This window comes from Nicotiana attenuata, chromosome 3 (assembly GCF_001879085.1).
Source record: "Nicotiana attenuata strain UT chromosome 3, NIATTr2, whole genome shotgun sequence".
Taxonomy (NCBI): domain Eukaryota; kingdom Viridiplantae; phylum Streptophyta; class Magnoliopsida; order Solanales; family Solanaceae; genus Nicotiana; species Nicotiana attenuata.
In genome coordinates this window covers 4,936,728-4,962,648 of record NC_031991.1, presented here as the reverse complement: position 1 = coordinate 4,962,648, position 25,921 = coordinate 4,936,728, and the positions used below count along the sequence as shown (strand labels likewise).

Below are 25,921 nucleotides of genomic sequence, written 5' to 3'. Positions count from 1 at the left end.
GAGGGCGCTGTCTCGTTTCTGGAAGTCGGGGGGGGGGGGAGCTTCTGATTCTGTCACGGGAAGAAGAAGGGTTTTTTATTTAACAGGTATAGCGCGGTATAATAACACGCATATATAACGTGGTATTATACTGCGCTATATATAACGCGTTATTATACTGCGCTATACTTTAACGGCAGAAACACCGTTAAACTATAGCGCAGTATAATACCGCGTTATATATAGAAAAGTAACTTTTTTTTAGGCAGTATAAACGTATTTTGAGTCCAAAACCACAACATTTAGGTTTTGGACTCATTTTATTTTGTGCTTCACGCAACTAGTGTCAGTTGTGTGAGGCACAAAATAAAAATTTTTTTAGGAGCCGTTTACTTATAATTTTTTTTCCAAAACATATTTTCAAATCAGTATTTCGTTATACATTTAACTGAACTTTTAAAGATGAATTCTAATTTTTATTTATTTTTTTGAAAATAAGTTTCAAACTTGAAAAAATAATTTTTTCCTCTTTTTCAAGTAAACAATATTTATTTCACAAAACTACAATATCCTGTTAGTGAAATGCATGTCCAAATACATTTCAAATATCTTTTTTTAACTTAACTTCAAAAACTACTTTTTTTCCTCAAATTTCACATTTTTTACATCCAAAAGCCCACTTAGTTCAAAAGAAAAGAAAAAGTGGAGAGGGTAGGGAATAATCTGTTGGAAAATTAGTGATATCTCAAAAGGTAATGTCCATCTTGGTTTGGGAAATTTTTTTTCTTTGAAATATTATTTACATCTACTTATTATTTAGTAAGTTATTTTACAATTAATAGAGTCAAACTAGCCGTTAACTAGCCGTTGGAGCAACACATATATAAATACGGTCTTTGGAGAGCTAAAGACACACTTTCTTACATAACTTTCTAATTCATCTTCTTCCTTCTATATGCTGAGTTTCTTTCTTGAATTCTTTGCTAGTTCTGTTCTCAGTTTTATAGTTAGAAAAACTTGTTGAATCCTGAGGGATACGCCTAATTTTATTCATTATTGTGTGACCGAAATATCCTTAAGGACAGTATTCTTGACACGCCTCAAGTTAATTCTGATTCACCATAACCAATATTTTTTCAACATAATCTTCTACGTCAGCTATGGAACTACGGAATGCAAGAGACTCACCAAGACACCAAGTGAATTAGTTCTCAACGTGACACTACCAATTTGACCACTCTCATTTATTGTTTTTTTCCCCAAAAATTTAAATAAAATTTACTCTAAACTAATTCTATAAATTGTAGTAATATTTTATAATTAAATACTACATTTGATGTTTTTTCTCAAAAGAAACTGAACTATCAAAGTCACTACCAAAATTGCTAACTCAACATTCTACTAATTGAAACTTTATCCTCCTTGACGAAGAACGAAAACCATGTTATGCATTGCTCTCTCTATCCCAAAGGGAAATTGGAAAAGGTTATGATATTGAAGGCCAGATAAATTATTGATTTACTGTAAATTTTTCTTTTGAGCAATGTTTAGATTATCAATTGAAGATATTTTAGAATATAGATTTCTCTATGACGTGTCTAAACTTGTATTTCTTGAATTAGAGTAAGTTAGGTAATTAGGAGCGCAAAGGACTATTTGCCGATCATTATGAGCTCAATCCTACAATCATGAATTTGCTTTGGCATTTTTGTTCACCCAAATCTTTTTATGGCTTTTAGTTTATCACAACATAGGTTTAGGCATTGAAGGGATTGTCGGTATGGGGAACATTTTGTCTATTATATAATTTAAATATTAAAGCATTAATTTTGATGTAATATTATAAATAATAACAACATACCAGTATTATCTCACATCGTTGGGTCTGGGAAGGGTAGTGTATACGCAGATCTTATCCTTACCTAAGGATAGAGAGGCTGTTTCCAATAGACCCTCGGCTCAGGAAAGCATGAGCACCACATTAATGAAAATATAGTCAAGAAGAGACAGTACCAAAAAGCAATATAAAAGTAGAATAAAAATTAAACAACAAGATGGTAAGGTGATCAACAATAAAATAAAACAATGGTTAGTCACAAAAACCTATTACCAACAGAAAGCGAGAAAGCGTGCCAATACTACTATAATGAACACTCTAGACTACCTACTTTACTACCTTAATACTCGACTTCCGTACCTTCCTATCAAGGGTCATGTCCTCGGTCAACTGAAGCTGCGCCATGTCTTGCCTAATCACGTCTCCTCACCTCTTCTTTGGCCTACTTCTACTGTACGCCCTCCAATGTCAACCTCTCACACCTCCTCACCGGGGCGTCTGTGCTCCTCCTACTCACATGACCAAACCACCTAAGCCGCGCTTCCCGCGTCTTGTCCTCAATAAGGGCTACACCAACCTTGTCGCGAATAACTCCATTTCTGATCCATCTCAACATCCTCATCACTGCTACCTTCATCTTCTCGACATGAGCGATCTTGACTGGCCAGCACTCAGCCCCATACAACATCGTTGGCCTGACCACCACTCTGTAGAACTTACCTTTAAGTTTCGATGTCACCTTCTTGTCAAACAAAACACCGGAAGCGAGTCTCCATTTCATCCGTCCCGCCCCAATACAATGTGTGATGTAACATTATAAATAAGATATGAATATTAATATACTACAATTAGCTACTTTTGATATCGATCGCGCGTCACGCATGTACTAATACTAGTTATCAATAATAAAGAAACTTCATCATCCAATTCTTGCAAGTACTTTTCATATTCATCATATGATAAAAATACTGGAAAAATTCTACTGACAATATTATTATAGTTGAAATTTATCTATTAGTATAAATTTGTTTAAAATGCTTTAAAATCTAGAGGAAATACTTTGAATGAAACAAGTTAAGACAAGTGTCATGTAATCAAACTCAAAAAATTTGATAGACAATGAAATCAGATAGTATAAAATTAGAGAATAGCTGAACCGCATGTATATATCAGATGCATTAGGCTAAGTTCCTGCCATCTTTTGACCAAACTCATATGCAACTTAACAAGTTAACATCAACTTGCTGTGGAAATGAATTGCATGCATCCAAAGGAGATGTTTCACAAGATAGCAGCATTTTTGGATCATAGATGAAGGATTAGGTTAAACTATTGACAGCACCAATTATAGAAACATCTGCTTCCACAATGCAGCAGTCCTCAACAAGGTAGCCTTTAGGATTCTTGAATTCATGTAGCGGCATGAATGCTGTAAAACCCCAGTCGTCTTCATGAGCAGCTGAAAACCAATGCGATGTATCTGCAAAAGAACGTCAAACTACTCAAAAGAGAAAAAGAGAGAGGAGCTTCTGATCCTTCATAAACCAGTTACCTAAATAATCGACGAAAACTAAACCAGTACAAGTAGAAAAGTTGTTAGCTATTTACTAGATGAGCCTGAATCCTTACAAAAGTTTGAGTATAGTGATCATTCAATCAAACTCAACCCTGAAAACAAAGACTTCATTAATTGTTCGTACTCGTTTTATTTTTCCTTTCCTGAACAAAATAAGGAACTTGTGGAAGTTCCTCAAAGATAAACTCATAAGGTAAATAATGCTCCTTCTATAAAGCATATTACCTACCAATACAGGAATTAACAAAAGTTGAACAAATTAATTAAGGAACAAAAGAATGTACCACCGCGCTTATTATGTTCACCACTTATCTGGTCTTTAACAGAAATGCTAAATTTTGCCTTCATCCTCTTTTGGCGATCAAAACTTCCAGCATCAACTGATACAAGGTATATTGATATGCTATTGTTCCTTTGATCAGCATTGCCTGTAGGATAAAGCAAAAGCTTCCTACATCCAACATAATTAAGAAATTTAATTTGCATTACAAAGAAAAACAGAAAATGGAAATGTGAAAATATAGGCCAAATACATCGACAAGCCCCTAAACTTGCTAGTACTATTTTTCACTTAGGCACTTTAACTGAGATCTATTACCTATTAGACACTTTAACTGTGTATAAAATGTGCCAATTAAACACCTCCCTGATGATCTCTGGCAAGAATAAAGCGCGTGACATTTACACTCGGCGATGTGGCAATAACACCGAACTAAAAGAGGACACGTGACTGTTCTGATTTTTTTTTTAATTTTTTCTTCCCATACTTTCTCTTTTTTCTCCGATTAGAACTCTCCATTGTTTTTAACGATTAAAACTCTCCATTAACAAACCTTCAAACTTATGCCTCCGGTTTGGAATCTGAAAAAAAGAACTTTTTTGACAAAGTCGCCGGTGATAGAGACATGAATGGAGTTTCACAAATCCAAACACGACCATCAATGGTGAGTCGCTGGACAGATCAACGGACTAGCACGACACCCGCAGTCATCAAGAGGTTTGTCTTAGTTGCAATGTAACAACAGAAAGTTGCCGAAGACCGTTATACAAACCATCGAAAAGTCAAGAAGTCACCGAGATACAACAATCTTTTAAGGAGGAAGGATCTGGGTTTCCGAACAAAAATGAGGAACACAACAAAGAATAATTTAGCTCCAGCTGCAAATAAACGCAAAATACATACAAGGAAGTAGGCATAGAAGAAATTGTTGCTCCTTTTGGTTGAGAGGGTTTGATCCCTTACAGACGAATGATACTACGTAGTTGTACCATTACAAACCAAAATAGTTTGGACTTTAAAAATGGCATGCGTTTGTAATCAAAAGAGTATATATATTATTGAACATAGTTTATACAATGCTTTGGGTATATGAAGTTCTAATTTGTTGTAGGTTATTGGTGCTTTGGGCATATGAAGTTCTAATTTGTTGTAGGTTATTGGTCATCATAGCCTGAGAATGTTTCAATTACAAGGTTTGCTGCAACAGAGGTCATTGGTAACGAAGAAGAGAGAAGAAGAAAGAAATTCTTTTAAATATTTTAGTTAATCACGTGCTCAAGAGCATGTGTAAATCACTCTTTGTGCCACCTCAGCATGAGGTGTTCAATTGGCACATTTTATACACAGTTAAAGTGTCTAATAGGTGAAAAATAGTAGTAGCAAGTTTAAGGGCCTGTCTATGTATTTGGCGGAAAATTAATATACATGTTACGTATAAGAAGACAAGAATAACATACTACTTGTAAACACCTACAAGAAATTCTTCAGAATACAACTTATCCTTTAATTTTGAGAATTCAGAAATCCTCCATTTATGCTGATTAGACTTGGTCTCATTCAACAAGGACACACATTCACCTAATCCTTGGTTCTTGATAACAGATACATCTACTCCAAATACACATTTGTCATTAACAAGGTAACTGTTCGACGGGTCTCTATATGTTTCATGAGATATACATTTCGAGAAACCCCAATCAGTCTTGATATTGTGAAATCGTTGAGCCATTCCTGCAATAAAGTACTACCTTAGAAAGTCCCTTTAATACGTGTGTGTTAAGCCTCCGCAAAGCACTCAAAATTAAGGTGCCTCTTTCCCCCCATTCTGTTTCCAATGATGAACATCATTATTTGGAATATAAGAGGAATGAAGTCTAAAAAAACTACAGAAAGAATTGATAAACTGATCAAACTCCACAAAGAAGACCATCTTCATTGTATTTTGTTTAGTAGGTGCTTCCATGTCATTAGTTATGCTAGGACTCCGGAGGTAAGGTTTATGTCCCCTCCTTGTTGTAATTTCTCCCGATCTTAATAAACAAGGTAAGGGTCAACGCTAAATCCCCCAACACCACAATAAGTGAAAGCCTTGGTGCTTGGTTTTAACGACAACAAAAAACAGATACATTAAGAATTTCTCATTTAAAACGGAAATGATCAATTTACTTTTATATTTTATTTTGATAAGTTGAAATTATGTATTTATTGTACTTTCATGTTTTGAGAACTTCAAAAGACTTCAAAGAAGAAAAATTCCAGAGAAGGGAAAACTATACCTCTCATTATAAGATAATTGTCATGAATTTGATCAAATATCAAGAAGCTAAATGTGGCATTCACCTCCCAACCAGCCTGTAAAGAGCTTGTCTCGGCAATGGCCAAATATACAGAAATATGATCATGTCCATCTTCTACATCTCCATCAGGATATATGATCAGTTTCCTGTCCGAAATGCAATGAACAGTTAAATTCATATCTGCACCGGAATGTGTGGTATTATCAGTCTTTTCATATTATTTTGTACTTTTTACTCATTTAGAGAAAAAACATTACTGATATACCCTCTCCGCGCCAATTTGGTTGGCACTATTTCCTCCTTTTTGTCCTTCCTAAAAAGATTAGCGACTTCCTATTTATTTTTTTGTTGTATCATTAACCACCTTTTTATATTTAGTAACTAGTTATATAACTTCGGTAATCAGTATCTCGCGGTCACCGGTACCACATACTAGACCAAAAGAGTGATTAAATCGGTATTTAGAGGGTGTTCGAAGTGGGGGATGTGTTGTCCCTATTGGGGCTAGGCCCTTTCCCATAAGGCCCCACCTTCCGGGGATAAGCGCCCTCTTGCTACCCATATGCGAGGCACCGTCTTAGCCTTCCCTGACCAGTATCGCTCCCAACTCTGTAGTGTTCATGATTGGTCTCCTCAACTATGCATATAATAAGTTCAATTTAAAAATCTTAAAGATTAAACCCATACTTATATCTCGTAAAATCCACCTCTGCATGTCATTGTGCTCAAGAAAGACCATACCCATATTCAATACATTGACACCATAAGTCAAGGTACGCAGTGAAGATTATTCATACCAAAAACTCAAAATAAAGATAAAAATATGATTTTAACTAATGATGAATAGTACCATTTGTAGCCGCAGGACTCGAAGACACTTGATTCATATTTGTTTATACCATTCGTTGAGAGTACAGAAAAAGATTCAAACTTCAACAAGTAACGAACTGGTGATGCATCTCTATTTCCAACGTTAACTTCTGTCCGTTTTGAACATAAAGGACAAAGTTACAATCCAACATATAGAAGAAGAAGATGAAAAAAAATCATATGATAAACCAAATACAGTATGTTTTAGAAGAAGTTCAAACCATCACCTTCTGCAGAAACCGGCGCCATGTTGAAGAGAAAGAAGAAACTTGCCGACGGGAATAGACTTTAGCGACTTTAGTCTCCTCGTTTCTTGTGATACCGTGGATGACTTGAAAAGGTTAGATATTTATTTACGAAGAATTAACCTAAATACCGGTGTGTCCAACATTTAAACAAAAAATAATTGGATTGACTATTTATATAAAGACCTCATGGATTAATGTGGAATTAACCCTAGCCCATTTAAAATTGTGAACCAATTTGGACAGCTTATTTTGGGGTGAAATTAAAAAATAGTCTGACTTACAAGTGCTAATTGAAAAATACCACAATTTCAAAAGTAATCAGAATCTCCAGTATATTATGCTGGAACTTTCCGTGAGCTGAAGTTCCAGCATAATATGCTGGAAGTTCATACACATGTGCTCCAATCTTCAGAATATTATACTGGAACTTTCCGTGTGCAGCAAAATAGTGACTATTTTTCAATTACTTTGCAAACGCTAGTTATTTTTCAATTACTAGTCCAAAAATTAGCTAGCCCGTGCTATTTTAACCTTATTTTGTTCACTTGATAAATAGGAAAGAACAGAATAGATTAAATAGAATGATAATGTAGAGGAAATCTTCTTGATTTTCAATCCCCGAACAATCTCGGATCGCATGAATAATTGAGTTACAAAGCTATTTAAAAAAGATTCTAATACAAGATGATGTTTCGTACGAAGAGAATTTTCTTTCTTTCTTTCGATATATGATTCCCCCTCAAGCGTTAGGACGACCTTTATAATAATAGAGGGAGTGATGTCGTTCCGAGGTTTGGGCAAGCACACTAGGGGGTTAGGTAGTGGAGAGCGAGATCTTCGATAGTGGAAACCGCTTCAGTGTAACGTGTGATATCCACGATCTCCGAACGCGGTTGACTGAGTCTTCAGATAAGTGCGTCCACCTTTCAAAGGCCCGCTTGAGATTCTGATGACCATCGTCCCCAAAGCAAGCGCACCTGCCGAACCCCATAGTGGGTCCCGTCATCTATCTCGATCTCTGGACGCGAGACTTCCGGGGCATACCCAATGGGTAAATTTTACTCATACATAAGTAGATACAAATTAAATGTAGCTTTGAATTCCTTCCTCATGCACGCAAGACTATTTGGAACATTACCTCGTACCTTATTTTTTCTTTATAATATTGTAAGTTTATTCTTCATATAATTGGTGCATGACAATATGAAACGATGGATAACAATACAATCTATTCAAACATTGTATACATCAAATCGATACACTACAATACAGTACAATGCTATATGATACATTATGAAACGATACACAACAACCATCCAAACAAGCTGTTATCCCCCCCCCCCCCCCCATAAAATTTTTATGGCATTAATGCTACTTCCTCTGTTCCAATTTATGTGAGATTTGCAGATTTTGAGAGTCAAATTTCGTAATTTGATCGTGAATTTGAACATAGAATCTTTAAGTTTTTTGTAAAATAAAATGACATATTTGAAAAATATAAAAAGCATCATTAGTCACAATAATTAACAATTCAAAATATTTAAAAATTAATGAAAAATGACGATAAGAGAAATATTCAAGATAGACATGCAAAAGGTTTAAGACTCATTAGAGTAGGTGTTTCTTGAACATGTTCTTAATGGGCTAAACTTTCCTGAGATTTTTGTGAAATGGATTATGGTATGCATACAAACAGTCTCGTACTCTATTATAGTCAATGGTAAGGCAACCGCACCCTTTGCTGCAAAAAGAGGTGTGAGCAGGGTGATACCCTATCCCCATATCTCTTTGTCATAGCAATGGAATACCTTACTAGACTCCTAAAAACTCTGAAGGACAATCTAGATTTCAACTATCATCCCTGGTGTTCCAAACTAAAAATAGGGCAGTTGGAATTTGCATATGACCTGCTGCTATTCTGCAGATGTGATGTGATTTCTGCTAAGCTGCTCTATGCATGCTTTACCAGCTTCTCTAAGGCATTTGGACTAGTTGCTAATAAAAGGAAAATCCCTTTCTACTTTGGAGGGGTCTCGCCATCTATGAAGCAGGAAATAATTCAAGCACCAGGCTTCAAAGTCGGAATACTACCATTCAGATACCTAGGGGTATCTCTAAGCTCTAAGAGGTTGTCAATTGGACATTGCCAACCATTATTGGACAAGATGATAGGAAGGACCACTACATGGACTGCAAAGCTACTATCCTATGCAGGCAGGCTAGAACTGATTAAAAGTGTGTTTACAGCTATCAAAACTTTTGGTCTCAAATATTCATACTGCCTAAGAAGATCATCCAGCTGATTGAAGAAATATGCAGAAGTTACCTTTGGACAGGTGCTGCACAATGTTCCAAAAAGGCTCTCATTGCCTGGGATAAACTATGTTTGCCTAAAGTTGCTGGTGGCTTGAACATAACAAACATTGCCTGATGGAATAAAGCAGCTATTCAGAAGCACTTGTAACTTGGGACAGAAAAAGGACAGACTGTGGATTAAATGAGTTCATACATATTATATAAAGGAGACTATGCTAAGAGAAGTTAATCCAAAGCAAGCCTCCTGGGTTGTGCAAACGATCGTCAAAGCAGGGAAATATCTTGAGGATGTTGGGCTAACAGTAGAAGAGATCACGAGCAGGGATAACTTCTCCATAAGGGCAATATACAACAACATGAGAGGTGACTATGCCAAAAGCTCATTGGAGGAGGTTGATATGTAACAACCAAAACAGTCCAAGATAAACTTCATCTAATACTTGGTAGTACAAAATATGTTGTAAACGAGAGATAGACTCATCCAGTGGGAGATTCAAAGTAGCCCGATATGCCCTTTGTGGGAGCAAGAGAAAGAAAGCACTCAACATATAAAATTTGGCAGCAACTCCTCAGATGGCAAGGTATTAATAGAGCTGTAATGGAGTGGACTGAGGAGGTAGCATGGGCAGTAAGTGTTTGACTCAAAAGATGTTAAACTCTTTCTAAGCAAATCAATCAAAGATGAAGGGGTAAATCTTAGTTAAGGATAATTAACTCTAGATCTGAGATGAATAATATGAATAGAAAAACATAGCCGAGTATAAATGTTGGTGGCGATTATGGCCAGATTTAATAGCATAAAGAAAGATGCATTAGGTAGCATTACATGGCAATAAAATGTAAATAAAGGAAAGGGTTCGCCCGATTTTGAGCGAGGCGGATCCTCTTTCATTTGATAAAGATAAAGATGAATGATAGACAAATACACGAATCCTAGGACCCTTTTTGAATCTCATGAAGTTTTGGGATCACAGATCCTCTTTTTTCTCTTTTAAGAGATGTGTTTATACATTTTCTAGAGAGAGGGAGAGGGAGAGAGAGAGAGAGCCAGCCCCCACTGTGGGGAGTCCTCCCCTCCAATTTATAAGGGGTATTCCCAGAAAAATATTGAAAGAAAAAGTACAATTAGAGGGAATATTCATTAGAATATTCCTTTTGAGGATTCCAAAGGAGGCTAGTTGTTTCATCACCGTCCGACCTCGGCCTGCCCGACTTTGGCCTTATGTCTTTGCGTGCCGAATTTCTCTGGTCTAATTTTGACCCATACAGTAAGCAATGCACGAGGTAAATGTAGGAAAGCTAAAATCTATAGGATGGCTCTATCTAGGAGCAAGTACTATAATTGGCAGGAAAGGAACTTAAAATTGCGCAGTGACTTTGTATAAAGAAGAATTTTTCGTTGTTATTTGCCTTGTACTTTACCATGTTTTTGATTTTTGCGACTTTGGTGCGAGGTAGATTCCCGCATGGCGAGTCCCGGTATTTCTTTCCCTTTATATTTTCTGATAGCACTTGGCCTTAGGGACATTTTGAATTCTCTTCGGCGAAGGCCCATGGCCTTAGAGGGTATTATTTTGATTTTGTCGAAATATTGACCCGTCATCGTTCGATCGAGGTCGAACACTTCTTCTTGGCGGAGGCCCTTGGCCTTGAAGGGTGTTATTTCGAACTTGTCGAAATATTAAACCGTCGTTGTTCGATCGAGGTCGAACACTTTGTCTTTGGCGAAGGCCCTTGGCCTTAAAGGGTGTTATTTCGAACGTATCGAAATGTTAACCCGTCGTCATTCGATCGAGGTCGAACACTTCTTTTTGGCGAAGGCCCTTGGCCTTAAAGGGTGTTATTTCGACTTATCGAAATGTTAACCCGTCGTCGTTCGATCAAGGTCGAACTCCTCTTTTTGGCGAAGGCCCTTGTCCTTAAAGGGTGTTATTTCGAACTTATCAAAATGTTAACCCGTCGTCGTTCGATCAAGGTCGAACTCTTCTTCTTTGGCGAAGGCCCTTGGCCTTAAAGGGTGTTATTTCGAACTTGTCGAAATGTTAACCCGTCGTCGTTCAATCGAGGTCGAACTCTTCTTTGTAGCGAAGGCCTTTGGCCTTAAAGGGTGTTTTTCGACTTATCGAAATGTAACCCGTCGTCGTTCGATCGAGGTCGAACTCTTCTTTTTGGTGAAGGCCCTTGGCCTTAAAGGGTGTTATTTCGAACTTGTCAAAATTTTAACCCGTCGTGGTTCGATCAAGGTCGAACTCTTCTTCTTTGGCGAAGGCCCTTGGCCTTAAAGGGTGTTATTTTGAACTTGTCGAAATGTTAACCCGTCGTCGTTCGATCGAGGTCAAACTCTTCTTTTTGGCAAAGGCCCTTGGCCTTAAAGGGTGTTATTTCGAACTTGTCGAAATATTAACCCGTCGTTGTTCGATCGAGGTCGAACTCTTCTTCTTTGGCGAAGGCCCTTGGCCTTAAAGGGTGTTATTTCGAACGCATAGAAATTTTAACCCGTCGTCGTTCGATCGAGGTCGAACTCTTCTTTTTGGCGAAGGACTTGGCCTTAAAGGGTGTTATTTCGACTTATTGAAATGTTAACCCGTCGTCGTTCGATCGAGGTCAAACTCTTCTTCTTTAGCGAAGGCCCTTGGCCTTAAAGGGTTTTATTTCGAACTTGTCAAAATGTTAAACTGTCGTCGTTCGATCGAGGTCGAACTCTTCTTTTTGGCGAAGGCCCTTGGCCTTAAAGGGTGTTATTTCGACTTATCGAAATGTTAACCCTTTGTCGTTCGATTGAGGTCGAACTCTTCTTTTTGGCGAAGTCCCTTGGCCTTAAAGGGTGTTATTTCGAACTTGTCGAAATGTTAACCCGTCGTCGTTCGATCAAGGTCGAACTCTTCTTCTTTGGCGAAGGCCCTTGGCCTTAAAGGGTGTTATTTCGAACTTGTCGAAATGTTAACCCTTCGTCGTTCGATCGAGGTCGAACTCTTCTTTTTGGCAAAGTCCCTTGGCCTTAAAGGGTGTTATTTTGACTTATCGAAATGTTAACCCGTCGTCGTTCGATCGAGGTCAAACTCTTCTTTTTGTCGAAGGCCCTTGGCCTTAAAGGGTCTTATTTCAACTTTATCGAAATGTTAACCCGTCGTCGTTCGATCGAGGTCGAACTCTTCTTTTTGGCGAAGGCCCTTGGCCTTAAAGGGTGTTATTTCGAACTTGTCGAAATGTTAACCCGTCGTCGTTCGATCAAGGTCGAACTCTTCTTCTTTGGCGAAGGCCCTTGGCCTTAAAGGGTGTTATTTCGAACTTATCGAAATGTTAACCCGTCGTCGTTCGATCGAGGTCGAACTCTTCTTTTTGGCGAAGGCCCTTGGCCTTAAAGGGTGTTATTTCGAACTTATCGAAATGTTAACCCGTCGTCGTTCGGTCGAGGTCGAACTCTTCTTTTTGGCGAAGGCCCTTGGCCTTAAAGGGTGTTATTTTGACTTATCGAAATGTTAACCCGTCGTCATTCGATCGAGGTCGAACTCTTCTTCTTTGGCGAAGGCCCTTGGCCTATTTCGAACTTGTCGAAATGTTAGCCCGTCGTCGTTCGATCAAGGTCGAACTCTTCTTTTTGGCGAAGGCCCTTGGCCTTAAAGGGTGTTATTTCGACTTATCGAAATGTTAACCCGTCGTCGCTCGATCGAGGTCGAACTTTTCTTCTTTGGCGAAGGCCCTTGGCCTTAAAGGGTGTTATTTCGAACTTGTCGAAATGTTAACCCGTCATCGTTCGATCAAGGTCGAACTCTTCTTCTTTGGCGAAGGCCCTTGGCCGTTGGAGTGTTCCCTGGGGGAGTCCCAATTTGTTTAATTTTGCTTGCATTGGAGAATATGACGTATTTTCCGGGGGAGTCCCAGTTTGCTTAATTTTGCTTGCATTAGAGAATATGACGTATTTCCTGGGGGAGTCCCAGTTTGCTTAATTTTGCTTGCATTTCTCTGGTGACTGCCCCTACTTCTATTCCACTTGGAGAAATAGTTAGTTAAAACAAAATAAAAGCATTCGTTACCTCAGTTTGATCACATTCCATTCTCCGGTTATGCTTTCAGTGGCCACTACCAATTTGGCAAGGCCATCTGTTTTGATGTTTTATGCTCGGGGTATCTGGTCGAGTTGACACTCGTCGAACTCGGGCAATAGCTTGTGAATTCCTGCCTGATATTTTTGTAGCCTTTGTTCTTTTATTTGGAAAGTCCCTATGACTTGGTTGACGACGGGTTGTGATTCATGTCAGAGGATGACTCACCGTGCTCCATACTTGAGAGCCAGTTTCAGTCCTTGCAAATGTCAAAGCAAAAAGTGAAGTTGGCATGGCAAAGCACACGAAGACCTGAAATGACGCCACTGCGCAGAACCACACCTTGCGCATGCATCCATGACAGTGTATCTGAACTTTAAGAACGTAAGTCTGAATTCTCACATACTCAAATTCATGGGCAGTGGCAGACACTTTTCAGTGTTTAGTTTGTCCTCTTTTGTCAATTGAAGTTTGAACTTGTTGTTCCTATTTTATGTCTAACTACTAACTTGTCTCGGAAGGATCATCTAACAAATGGCTAAAAATAAGCTACAGTTTGTACTAGTAGAGTGGCAGAGAAATGCAGGCATCAAATATAAAAACTATTTGGTGTATCAAATTCGTTCGGCTTCCCTGAAGACGCTCCATACTTGGAATTGAATTTTAGATCTAAAGGAAACTAAAATTTTAATTGGAAAATCCCCACAGACGGCGCCAAATTGTTTGACTCAAAAGATGTTAAACTCTTTCTAAGCAAATCAATCAAAGATGAAGGGGTAAATCCTAGTTAAGGATAATAACTCTAGATCCGAGATGAATAATATGAATAGAAAAACATAACCGAGTATAAATGTTGGTGGCGATTATGGCCAGATTTAATGGCATAAAGAAAGATGCATTAAGTAACATTAAGTGGCAATAAAATGTAAATAAAGGAAAGGGTTCACCCGATTTTGAGCGAGGCGGATCCTCTTTCATTTGATAAAGATAAAGATGAATGATAGACAAATACACGAATCTTAGGACCCTTTTTGGATCTCATGAAGTTTCGGGATCACAGATCCTCTTTTTCTCTTTTAAGAGATGTGTTTATACATTTTCTAGAGAGAGGGAGAGGGAGAGAGAGAGAGAGAGCCACCCCCCACTGTGGGGAGTCCTCCCCTCCTATTTATAAGGGGTATTCCCAGAAAAATATTAAAAGAAAAAGTACAATTAGAGGGAATATTCATTAGAATATTCCTTTTGAGGATTCCAAAGGAGGCTAGTTGTTTCATCACTGTCCGACCTCGGCCTGCCCGACCTTGGCCTTATGTCTTCGCGTGCCGAATTTATCTAGTCTAATTTTGACCCATACAGTAAGCAATGCACGAGGTAAATGTAGGAAAGCTGAAATCTATAGGATGGCTCTATCTAGGAGCATCTACTACAATTGGCAGGAAAGGAACTTAAAATTGTTCCAAAACAAGGGAGTATCAGAGGATGTGATTACAAAGATGATTATACAAGATGTACATTGTAGAGGAAGCAAACTTCCAAGGCTAGCCAAGCAGATGGCCAGCCTAAATTTCCATCCATGATGCAACAATGAGAAGTTCTAGCCAGGTGCAACTAGCTACAGGTAGCTGATTAGTAAACGATTTCTGAATGTATTAGATATAGAAGAAGAAGTTATAGATGCATGCTAAAGTTGGGGCTGCATGTCCAAATTTAGGAATGATTGATGTACTTGTCTAGTTTTCTCAGATAATAGAAAAGCCTTAATTACCCAAAAAAAAAGTTTATTGTTTTTACATATTACATTGGGGTGGAGAGGGAAGAGAATAATCTTCTACGTCAACTATGGAACGCAAGAGACTCACCAAGATACAAAGTGAATTAGAGCCTGTTTGGCCAAGCATCTGGGAGGCCAAAAGTACTTTTTTCCCCCAAAAAAGTACTGTTTAAAAAATTTGAGTAGTTTGGCCAATACAGAAAAGTACTTTTTGCCAGCAGCAGAAGCAGTTTTTCTGCTTTTGGGAAGAAGCAGAAAATTCTCTCTTCTTCCAAGAAGCAGAAGCAGAAGTAGAAAATTAATTTATTCAAGACAAAACTATCCTCACCATAAATTTATATTTTCCAAATTATCCCTTACTAATTTAAGTTTTTTCTTTCATTTTTGTTTCTAGTTTTTACCATCCTATTAAAATTAAAGATATCATATATATGAATCATATTGTAACTTTTCAAAATTTTTACTGACTTTTCTTGTTTTTGATCCTTTCTTTGTGTAATGTCTCGTAAATTTCCAAATTATCTTCTTCTTTTTTCACACTATAGCAAATTATCTGCATCTTCTTTGGATTATCAATTCTCTTCCTACAAATAATTATTTATAAATTTTTCTATTATATGCTATTAGTTCCCGAATCTTTAAAACAGTTATCAAATCTGATTTGTGAAAATGACCTACAAATAGGTAATAAATTTACAATTGCATTGCATAATCTATCTATATATTATTAAAAGAAGAAGAAAATTTTTGAATTTAAATTTTTTTTAAAAAAAGTAAATTATACATTATGTGTTGTTATAATTAGTTACTCTTTTTGAATTAGAAGTTAAACATACTTAACTATTTTCTTTTACATTTTTTTTATATATTTAAAATTATTTTTATTTTACGCTCAATGCCATCTTTCAAGTTTGACACTCAAAATCATCTAGTTACAACTACCACGGCTATACATAATTTTATCTGACAACGTTCTTTTACCGATGAAGAATTCAACTATTATGCTAATGAAGACGTTACTGCAGACATTGATGAAGGAGATAAGCCTTCTGATATTCCTTTACAAATGCAAAGCAAGTCTTCTACTAATATTGAAGCGTTATGTGATAGAAGTAGAGATGAAATTGTTGAGATGTATTATTATGTGTGAGTGACTTTACTTATTATTTCATGATGGATTATTAATATATAGTAATTTGTGGATAGACTTCTAATTTATACTGAATGATGTTATTTTAGTTATTCAAATCATTATATAAAAATAAGTAATTGTACTGGATAATATCATATACTTTAGTATAACTATATATGTAAAATTGATTTAAATCTTTAATATGTTGTTTACTTTATGTTTTATATTTTAATTAAATAAAATAAAAAAATAATAAAAGTCTCTTACGATAAATATTTAAGTTTATTTTTATATTTAAAAGAATTATACGACCTTGGTACTATCCTTTTTGGTAATTTGACACTCAAAAGCACGTTTTCAAATGATTGGCCAAACACAAATTATTTACCAAATGTTGCAAAAAGTACTTCTTAAATGAATTGGCCAAACACAAACCGTTTTTTTCAAAAGTATTTTTAAAAAAAGTACTTCTGAAAAAAAGTACTTTTCAAAATAAGCAGATTTTGGCAGCTTGACCAAACGAGCTCTTAGTTCTCAACCCGACACTACCACTTTGACCACTCTCATTTATTGTTTTTTTCCAAAATTTTAAATAAAATTTACTCTAAACTAATTCCATAAATTCTACTATTATTTTATAATTAAATACATTTGATGTTTTTCTCAAAAGAAACTGAACTATCAAAGTTACTACCAAAATTGCTAACTCAGCATTCTACTAATTGAAACTTTATCCTCCTTGACGAAGAACGAAAACCATGTTATGCTCTCTATATCCCAAAGGGAAATTGGACAAGGTTATGATATTGAAGACCAGATGAATTATTGGTTTACTATACATTTTTTTTGAGTGAGGTTTAGATTCTCAATTCAAGATCTTTTGGAATACAGATTTCTCTATTACTTGTTTAAATTTGTATTTCTTGAATTAGACTAAGTTAGGTAATTAGGAGCACAAAGGACTATTTGGCAATCATTATGAGCTCAATCCTACATATTGAATTTGCTTTGGCATTTTTGTTCACCAGAATCATTTTATGGCTTTTAGTTTATCACAACATGGGTTTAGGCATTGAAGGGATATTCGGTACAACAACGTAACAATAACAATAAGCCTAGTGAAATTTCACAAGTGGGGCTGGGGAGGGTGAAGTATACGCAGACTTTATCCCTACCTAATGAAGGTAGAGAGGCTATTTCCGAAAACCCTCGGTTCAAAAAAGTAAAAATGAAGCAATAAACAGACAGTAGCCACAATCAGGTAAGTAGACATGGGAACAAATTAAATACTAAAGCATTAATTTCGATGTAATACTATAAATAAGATATAAATATCAATATACTACAATTAGCTACTTTAGATATTGATCGTGCATCGCGCGGATACTAATACTAGTTATCACTAATACAAGAGGCAAATCTTCACCATCCAATTCTTGCAAGTACTTTTTTATCTTCATCATATGATAAAAGTACTGAAAAAATTCTAGTGACGATATTATAGTTGAAAATTATTTAGTATCAATTTGTTTAAAATGCTTTAAAATCTAGAGGAAATACTTTGAGTGAGAACTGAGACATGTAACACAAGTGTCATGAAATCAAACTCTTAAAATTTAATAGACAATGAAATCACATATAAAATTAGGAAATAGCTGAACCGCATGAATATCAGATGCATTAGGCTAAGTTCCTACCATCTTTTGACCAAACAGTTGATTCCCTCAAAAGACTTCCAAACTTTCTATTTGTTTCTTCTCAACAGACGAAGATTGCAAGGCAATCTATGTGGGTGTTTGAACATAAGAATTGTAAAATTCTTGAAAAAAGTGAAAATGGTATTTGAACATTAGAGTTGACCTGTGTTTGGACATGAATATAATTTTGGGTTATTTTTGAATTGTTGTGAGTGATTTCTTTTGTTGAGAAGGTAACATATAGTATATATAATAAATTTAGATTACACAAAGCAGTTTAGTCCTATATAATTACAAGGGGAGTTGAAGCCTGAGATCCTAAGTCTTAACCTATCATAAGCAATCTAAAATCTCTTAAATAGATTCAGCTTCTTGTAAGTACTCCTGTCTATACCAAAAATAAAATAGGACTAAACAATTCATCTTCAGCTTCTGAATGGAACTTCTGTTATCTTCAAAACATTTCTGGTTTCTCTCTTTCCAGTTTGTCCAGCAGATGCAAGTTGGGACAATCTTCCATCTCTCTTTGTGTCCTGAAAGGTTACCATCTCTGTTCCAACAAGCTAGGACTTCCTGGATTCTCCTTGGCATGGTTCACCTGATTCCCCTCAAATTAATGAATATCTTCCATAATTGATATGTCATTTTTACAGTGTAAAAAGAGATGATTGATTGTCTCGGCCTCTTCACCACATAAATAACATCCGGAACATAATTGAAAATCCCTCTTAATGAGATTGTCTTGAGTCAAAACTGCCTCTTTTGCTAATAACCATGTGAAGCATGCTACCTTGTATGTGATTTTAACTTTCCATATCATCTTCCAAGGCCACAATAAATCTGATTGTTTGAAAGGTTAAACTCCTTATATGCTGAGTTCACAAAAGAATTCCTTGTGCGTTCCTATTCCAAGACATACTATCCACTCTGGTTGACAACCCCATGAATTATTCCAGGCTGTTATAGAACTCTGTTAGCCTGTCCACGACCCAGCCATTCAATAGTCTTTGGAAGCTAAGATTCCATCCTGAATTGCTCCATACTTCTCTCACACATGCTCCATGTTGCTGATTCAGATTGTAAATATCTGGAAAGAGTTGTTTCAATGGCTTTTGCCCTAGCCATTTGTAATCCAAAAATGATGTTTTCATACTATCTCCTACTTTGAAACTGGACTTGTTGATGAGCATGGCCATAAGTTTCTTATGGATTTTCACAAACTGACTCGATAGGTGTTATTCACAGCTTTAGTAGTCCATTTACCATGCATCCCATATTTTATCTTGATATTATCCCTCCACAAGGTGTGTTCTTCAGCAGCAAATTTCCATAGCTATTTCATCATCAGGCTTTGGTTTTGTATTCTCAAATTCTTGATTCCCAGACCACCTTCCTTCTTATTGGTTGTAAGAGTACTCCATTTTGCCAAGTGTATTTTCTTTGTGTCACTATTCCCTTGCCAAAGGAAATTTCTTCTGATAGCATCCAGTTTCTTCATAACACTAACAAGAATCAGAAACAGAGACATCATATAGGTAGGAAAAGCATCAAGAACACTATTTATCAAAATCAATCTTCCACCTAGAGAGAGATATTGGTTCTTCCAATTGACTAGCTTTTTTTCACACTTCTCAATCACTCCATTCCATATCCCTTTTTGATTTACTCCTCGCCCCCGGTGGCATACCCAAGTAGATTGTTGGCAATACTCTTACTTTACCCCCTAAAAAATTGCAGCCAAATGGTGGATCTCATTGACTTCATTAACTAGATAAATGTAACTTTTACTCCAATTAATGTGTAATCCTGATGTGGCTTCAAAGAGAATGAAAATTACGCTCAGTACTTTCAGGTTATCTCTATCAGCATCACAAAAAACTAAAGTATCATCAACATATTGTAAATAAGAGATCTCCAAATTGTAGGCGGCCCTGGGATTCACAATAAAGCCCCTAATCAAACTGTTAGTCTGTGCTATTTTTATCAAATCATTTAAACCCTCCATGGCTAGGATGAATAGGAAAAGTGATAGGGGATTCCCCATGTCTAAGACCTCTCTCAGATGCAAAGAATCCAGTGGGTGAGCCATTTATCAAGATTGAAAATTTAATTGTGCTAGTACAAAACCTGATCCAGTTAATGCATCTGCCACTAAACCCCATTTTCTCAAGCACCCCAAAGGAATTTCCAGTTGATATGGTCGTAGGACTTTGCAATGTCTAATTTGCATAATATTCCAGGTTTCTTACTCTTTATCCATGCATCTACACATTCATTAGCTATACGGATGGCATACATTATCTGTCTTCCTTTTATGAAGGCCATCGGTTGGGCATCCACCACCTTATGTACCACTTTTTTAAGTCTTTGTATTAAAAGTTTTGAAATGATTTTTTAAACACTACCTATCAGGCTAATAGGTCTAAAATCCTCCAACTCCTTGTCACCCATCTTCTTGGGAAATTCTGGATGGTACTACTTCCCCCCTCACCACCTCCAAACAATGTATAAAGAAAGCCATAGAATATCCATGTGGACCAGGGGCGTCATCCCCTTCACAATCCTTCACACTTTCCCATATTTCCTGTTCTTCAAAAGGATTTTGCAGAATCTAATTATCCTCTGCAGTAATCATAGGGCATTCTCTGAAACTAGCCTGTGGTCTCCATTCCTCTAATTCTGCATAAAGTTTCTGATAAAAGGAAACGATATCCCTTTTAATGTCAGTTGGATCTTTTAAAGTGACCCCTTCTGCTACAATTTGATTAATATAGTTGTATCTTTTATGCGCATTTGCAGTTCTATGGAAGAACTTTGTAACGACCCGGCCGATCATTTTGAGCATTTGCACTTCGCTCGGTAGTTTCGGTGTACGAGTAGCTCCGTATTATATATTAAAACTTGTGTGCAAAATTTGAGTTCATTCCGAGTTGATTTGATATGTTTCCGCGTTAGTTTTTGGAAGTCGAAAGTTCATTAAGTTTAGTTTGCGGCGCGTTTCGTCGTTTCGATATTTTTATGTGTGTTTTGAGGCCTCGGGTAGGTCCGTATTATGATATGGAACTTGTTGGTACGTTTCGACGTGGTCCCGAGGGGCTCAAGTGAGTTTCAGATAGGTTTGGGTTGTGTTGCGCTCGTTTTTCTTACGTTTCGACGTTGTTTCTTCAAGCATAAATGGTACCACATTGAACTAACAAATGAGCTCCGATTTCTGTTTTGATTGAATCATTAGGTCAGTATCGTAATTATGGAGCCATAGCAAAAAGATACGTCAAATTTGGACATCGTATGAGGATTTTATGGTCATTTAACTAAGAATTGGGTTGTTAGATTTTTCAGATTACTTACGAAATTGCCACTGACTGTGTATTTAAAAATCTGCACTATTTTCAAATATTGAAACCAACATATCTTCTTTAATATAAGGTCAAATGGAGTGATTCAAGAGCCTAACTTGACTAGAATTTCACAAGGAATCTTTTGGAGGCATCAATAGTGAGTTTCGAGATTTTTTTGGCATAAGAAACGAGGCAGAACAATGTTAAAATGAGGGTTTTGTGCATTTAACATATTTTGAGTTGGGAGCTCGGAATTGGGCAATTTTTGAGGCGATTTTCAGCATATGAATTGAGGTATGTGTTCTCTACTCGGTTTTATTTATATTCGTGAATCTATCTTCGATTTTAGCATTTGATTGATAAATTTTAAAGTAGAAATTGGGGGTTTTGGCCTAAAGTTTCATAGTATGGTTGAACTCGTAATTGAATGGGTTGATAGATTTTTTGAGTTTTGTCGAGTTCCGAGGTGTGGGCCCGGGTTGGGCCTTTTGGTTGATTTTGGGCTTTTGATTAAAGACTCGACCTTTTTTGATTGAGATTGGTTCCTTTAGCATTGTTTGATGTATTTGAGTTGTTTTTGATTAGTTTCGAGCCGTTCTGAGGTCGGAACGTGCGTGATGGCATTCTTGGAGCATCGCTTGGCTTGCTCGGTGTCGAAATTGGCTTATTTAAGATAAGTCACTCTTCTAAACTTAGTGTTGAGGGTATGAAACCCCAAATTATGTGTTATGTGGTTGGTCTTGAGGTGAGGCACATGCTAGGTGACGGGCGTGTGGGCATGCACCCTGTGAGTTGTGACTCTGGTTTTTCTAGGGTACATTTTAGTGGCCCACTTTGTTGATATATGCATTTTCACCATGTGATATAGTAAATGAGTTGTACATCATGCTAGATATCATGTTTAGGATTTATGCTAATATTGTTGGTACCCATTGTGGTTGTTTCTTGCTGTCATCTCATTGATTTTATTGATATTTCGTACTCAGTCGCATTCATGCATTCATATCATATCTCAGTATCAGTTGTTACTTATTGATACATCATATCATTGTTCTGGGTCAGTTTTCATGAGATTGTGAGCCCGTGGGTGAGACTGGAGGGTGATGACTGAGTGAGGTCGAGAGCCTGATTATGAGTGATAGTTATGGGATCGGGCTGCACGCCGCAGTAGTTATATTGATGATTATGATAGCGCTTGGGCTGTAAGAGCCCCTCCGGAGTCTGTAACACACCCCCAGTGAGCGCGGATGATATTATGTTGAGGGATGGAGCTTTTTTGGAAACGGATCTTGTCTAAAACATTTATATACCTGGAGATAGATCTTCTCCATGGGGTCTGATTGGCCTTTCATGGTACTAAGTGATTGATGGTCAGTGATGTATATATTCCGGGATGGATCTTCCCTGGGCCAAATGGGCCATATACAGTACCGAGTGGTTGAGCATGATGAGTGGAAAGTGTGAGACAGTGAGATTGAGTACTCTAAGAGTATGGGTACATGATTCATCTCTAGGATACATGGCATTGGCATGCACACATGACATACATGCATATAGATGCATTTTTCCTCATACTGTATGGTATCATGTCATTCATGACTGTTACACGCATTGATATGTGGCATAGAGAGATATTTCACACATGTTATCTGGAAAGAAAATGAAACATCTTATGTTTTGTTAATAGGATTTTTAGAAAAATTATAGTTTTCAAACTATCTCATATTTAATGACGTTTTCGGTAAAGAATTTGGGTTTTTCATTGATATTCTTGAAAGGCGGGCTATTTTTGGAAAAATATGAAAATACTGAGCATTCTATCTCTGAGCTACTTCTTTATGTACTTGCTTTACATTGTTATGAACTGCTATTGGTTATTGGTGTTGGACCCGACCTATGTTCCAGCTCATCAATACTTTCAACATGAGGTTAGTTTGTTACTTTTTCAGTACATGGGGTCGGTTGTACTCATACTGCTTTCCTGCACATTACGTGCAGATCCCGAATGCCAATGTTGCTGCGTTCGATGGTTGCTGGATTTGGAGGCGTACCTGCGTTCCTGCTGTAGCTTCCTCTTGTTCACTGTAGCCTTAGATTACAAAATTCTGTTTATGTACTTTTCAAAAAGAGGATGTATTTTCTTCATATCAGCTTTGTAAATTCTGCTCTTAGAAGCTTATGATTTGTACTACCAGTCCATGGGAGGTGTAATAGATCCAGATAATTTATTTTGTTTAACTGACTTATTAGAAATGTTGAAATTGAATTAGTTAGTAGTTGGCTTACCTAGCGGGTTAGGTTAGGTGCCATCACGACTACTGGATTTTGGGTCGTGACAGATTGGTATCAGAGCTCTAGGTTCATAGGTTCTACAAGTCACGAGCAAGTGTCTAGTAGAGTCTTGCGGATCGGTATGATAACGTCCATACCTATCTTCAATAGGCTGCAGGACACTTAGGATATACTTTCCATCTTTCTTTCCTTATCGTACGACATTGATTCAGCTTGAAGCGTAATCTTTTGAATTCCTTCCATGTATTCCTATGCACACATGAGCACTCGGTATCAGCTGTACATCGATGGCTTGTGATTCTCTGGATGAGGTGCAAGATGAGATTTTTGTGTGTTGGTGGTGGGCCAGTCTGTAGGACTTGAGGCCAGGTTTTGATTGTATCTTGAGCACTGAGGTGTTGATTGGGTGAGCAGTGCTTTTGGATTTATATGTCCGATAGTGTCCCTATTGGTGGAGTCTGTGGCTGGATGGCTGCATGATGAGTATGATGTGGCTGCGAGATGTGTTCATATGATTTGAATGTGACGAGAAGGGTCTGCTTGAGGTGTAGAAAGAACTAGTTGGTGCTTGATTCCCATCTTGATTTGATGTATAGCCCTGAGTTATGGGTGTGCTGAAGGATCTTTTCATGTTGTTTAGTTGGGGAGTGAAGTAGATTTCATGTCGTGATATAAGTTCAAACTCAGGAAAATTAAGTGATTGCATAATGTATATGATGGTGGAAGGGTATAGAGAGAGGTCAGCTTGAGGCTAAGCAGGTGGATTATCTCCTGCGGGGTGTCCTAAGGTTTGTGTGATCCCTATGTTGTTGTTGGGAGTTCTCTTTTACCGGTGAAATATATGTGTTGCAATTTGAGTTTGGATCGCTTATGAGAGCGGGCTTGACTGTTACAAGGGTGAATGCGAGATATGTAGATGATTTGAAATACTAGATGGTTTGTGTTGCATGAGATTATGAAGGATTTAGTTAAATCTCACTATGGTATTATGGCAGTAATAGAGTATGGGCATTGTGAGTTTTTGTGTGCTTTGATCTATGGCTTTGAGCCAAGTGGGGGAGTCTGCTATTGATAAGTTGATTGCATAGCTATGTGTCGTATTAGTTTCAGTTTGAGGTATACCGGTGAATCAGTTATGACTTGCAGAGTTTGAGATCAAGGATGACTCGAGTAAGGGGTTTTCTGGATACGAGTTGTATTAGGCTTTATGAGTATATGAGAATCATGGAATAATTTGAGTTGTTATTGTCACACCTCCTTTTTACCACCCGAGGTGGGTATAAGGGAGTTTTTTCAATTAAAGTAATATTATTCGAAATGGGATTATTTTATTTATTACAGAGTCGCCACTTGGAATAGTTTATTTGGTGTCCCAAGTCACCGATTTATTTTAAATCCCAAATAGAGGAAATTTCGACTTTATTTAAATGCCTGTGAAACCAGAAATCTAGGTAAGGAATTCTGTTAACCCGGGAGAAGGTGTTAGGCATTCCCGGGTTCTGTGGTTTTAGCACGGTCGCTTAACTATTAATAAATGGCCTAATTATCTAATTTATTACATGTTTTAAACCTATTGTTTATTTTTAACTCTATAACCGCTTTTAGTTATTTAACCGCTTTTAGGAATTACAGAATTATTTCTGGAACTGTCACGATTGTCGTACACTTGTCGTTTTGGTACACATTGCAAACCGCGTCACATGAAATGCACCCGCGATCTACAACGCACACTTAAAATAATAAGAGGGTAAAAGAGACTCCCTGGTAGGCCAAAGGCCGAAGCATTCGCAGCTCACGGGTTACTCAGACTTCTACCAACTACGATCCTTTGTGCGGGCACCCCACACTTAGTTCCAACCACGTGGCTCACTTTTGCACACTTCCTATGGCTTTGCTCCCTATGCTCAAAATCCTACAAAATAAAATAACACTACAAAAATAATACAATAAGAAAAAAAACAAAAATAAAAAGAAAGCAGTGAAGCTATGTTGCCTCCCAATAAGCGCCTAATTTAACGTCGCGGCACGACGTGAACCACTTTTTTCTCTACCTCGAACTTATGAATTGTACCCCTATCATGGTATCCACTCTGCGGCTATGCTCCAGTGGTGGGACTACAATGATAACCAGGCCAAGTAGTAATTTTTTCACTCTGCACTTCTTTGCCGTTAGATGAGGAATGTAATTTTTTCTTTTTGGCACAACAAATTCAAGAATATAGACACTCTCATCCTCACTCTTTGA

General features: G+C 37.2%; 1 protein-coding gene across 2 annotated transcripts; it reads right to left on the bottom strand.

Moving 5' to 3' along the window:
- Positions 2,874-7,167, bottom strand: LOC109224512 (MATH domain and coiled-coil domain-containing protein At3g58250-like). 2 transcript variants are annotated; one of them, XR_002067701.1, is made up of 5 exons: positions 7,067-7,167; positions 6,820-6,949; positions 5,949-6,115; positions 3,677-3,843; positions 2,874-3,296 (listed from the first exon to the last, which is right to left on the bottom strand). XR_002067701.1 is itself a non-coding variant. In XM_019389084.1 (4 exons), the coding sequence occupies exons 1-4, from the start codon at positions 7,086-7,088 to the stop codon at positions 3,737-3,739; spliced, it is 426 nt and encodes a 141-aa protein (XP_019244629.1). In that variant the 5' UTR covers positions 7,089-7,167; the 3' UTR covers positions 2,874-3,736. The 2 variants fall into 2 exon arrangements, 1 of the variants encoding a protein (XP_019244629.1); XM_019389084.1 differs by having other exon boundaries at positions 2,874-3,843.

What these genes read in the sequence shown, in the direction of transcription:
- LOC109224512 (XM_019389084.1), bottom strand. Translation starts at nt 7,088, where the DNA reads ATGGCGCCGGTTTCTGCAGAAG. An exon ending in GGCGCCGGTTTCTGCAGAAG is followed by an intron (nt 6,950 to 7,066) that starts GTGATGGTTTGA and finishes CAAAACGGACAG; the next exon opens with AAGTTAACGTTGGAAATAGA. An exon ending in CAATTATCTTATAATGAGAG is followed by an intron (nt 3,844 to 5,948) that starts GTATAGTTTTCC and finishes TGTTGGATGTAG; the next exon opens with GAAGCTTTTGCTTTATCCTA.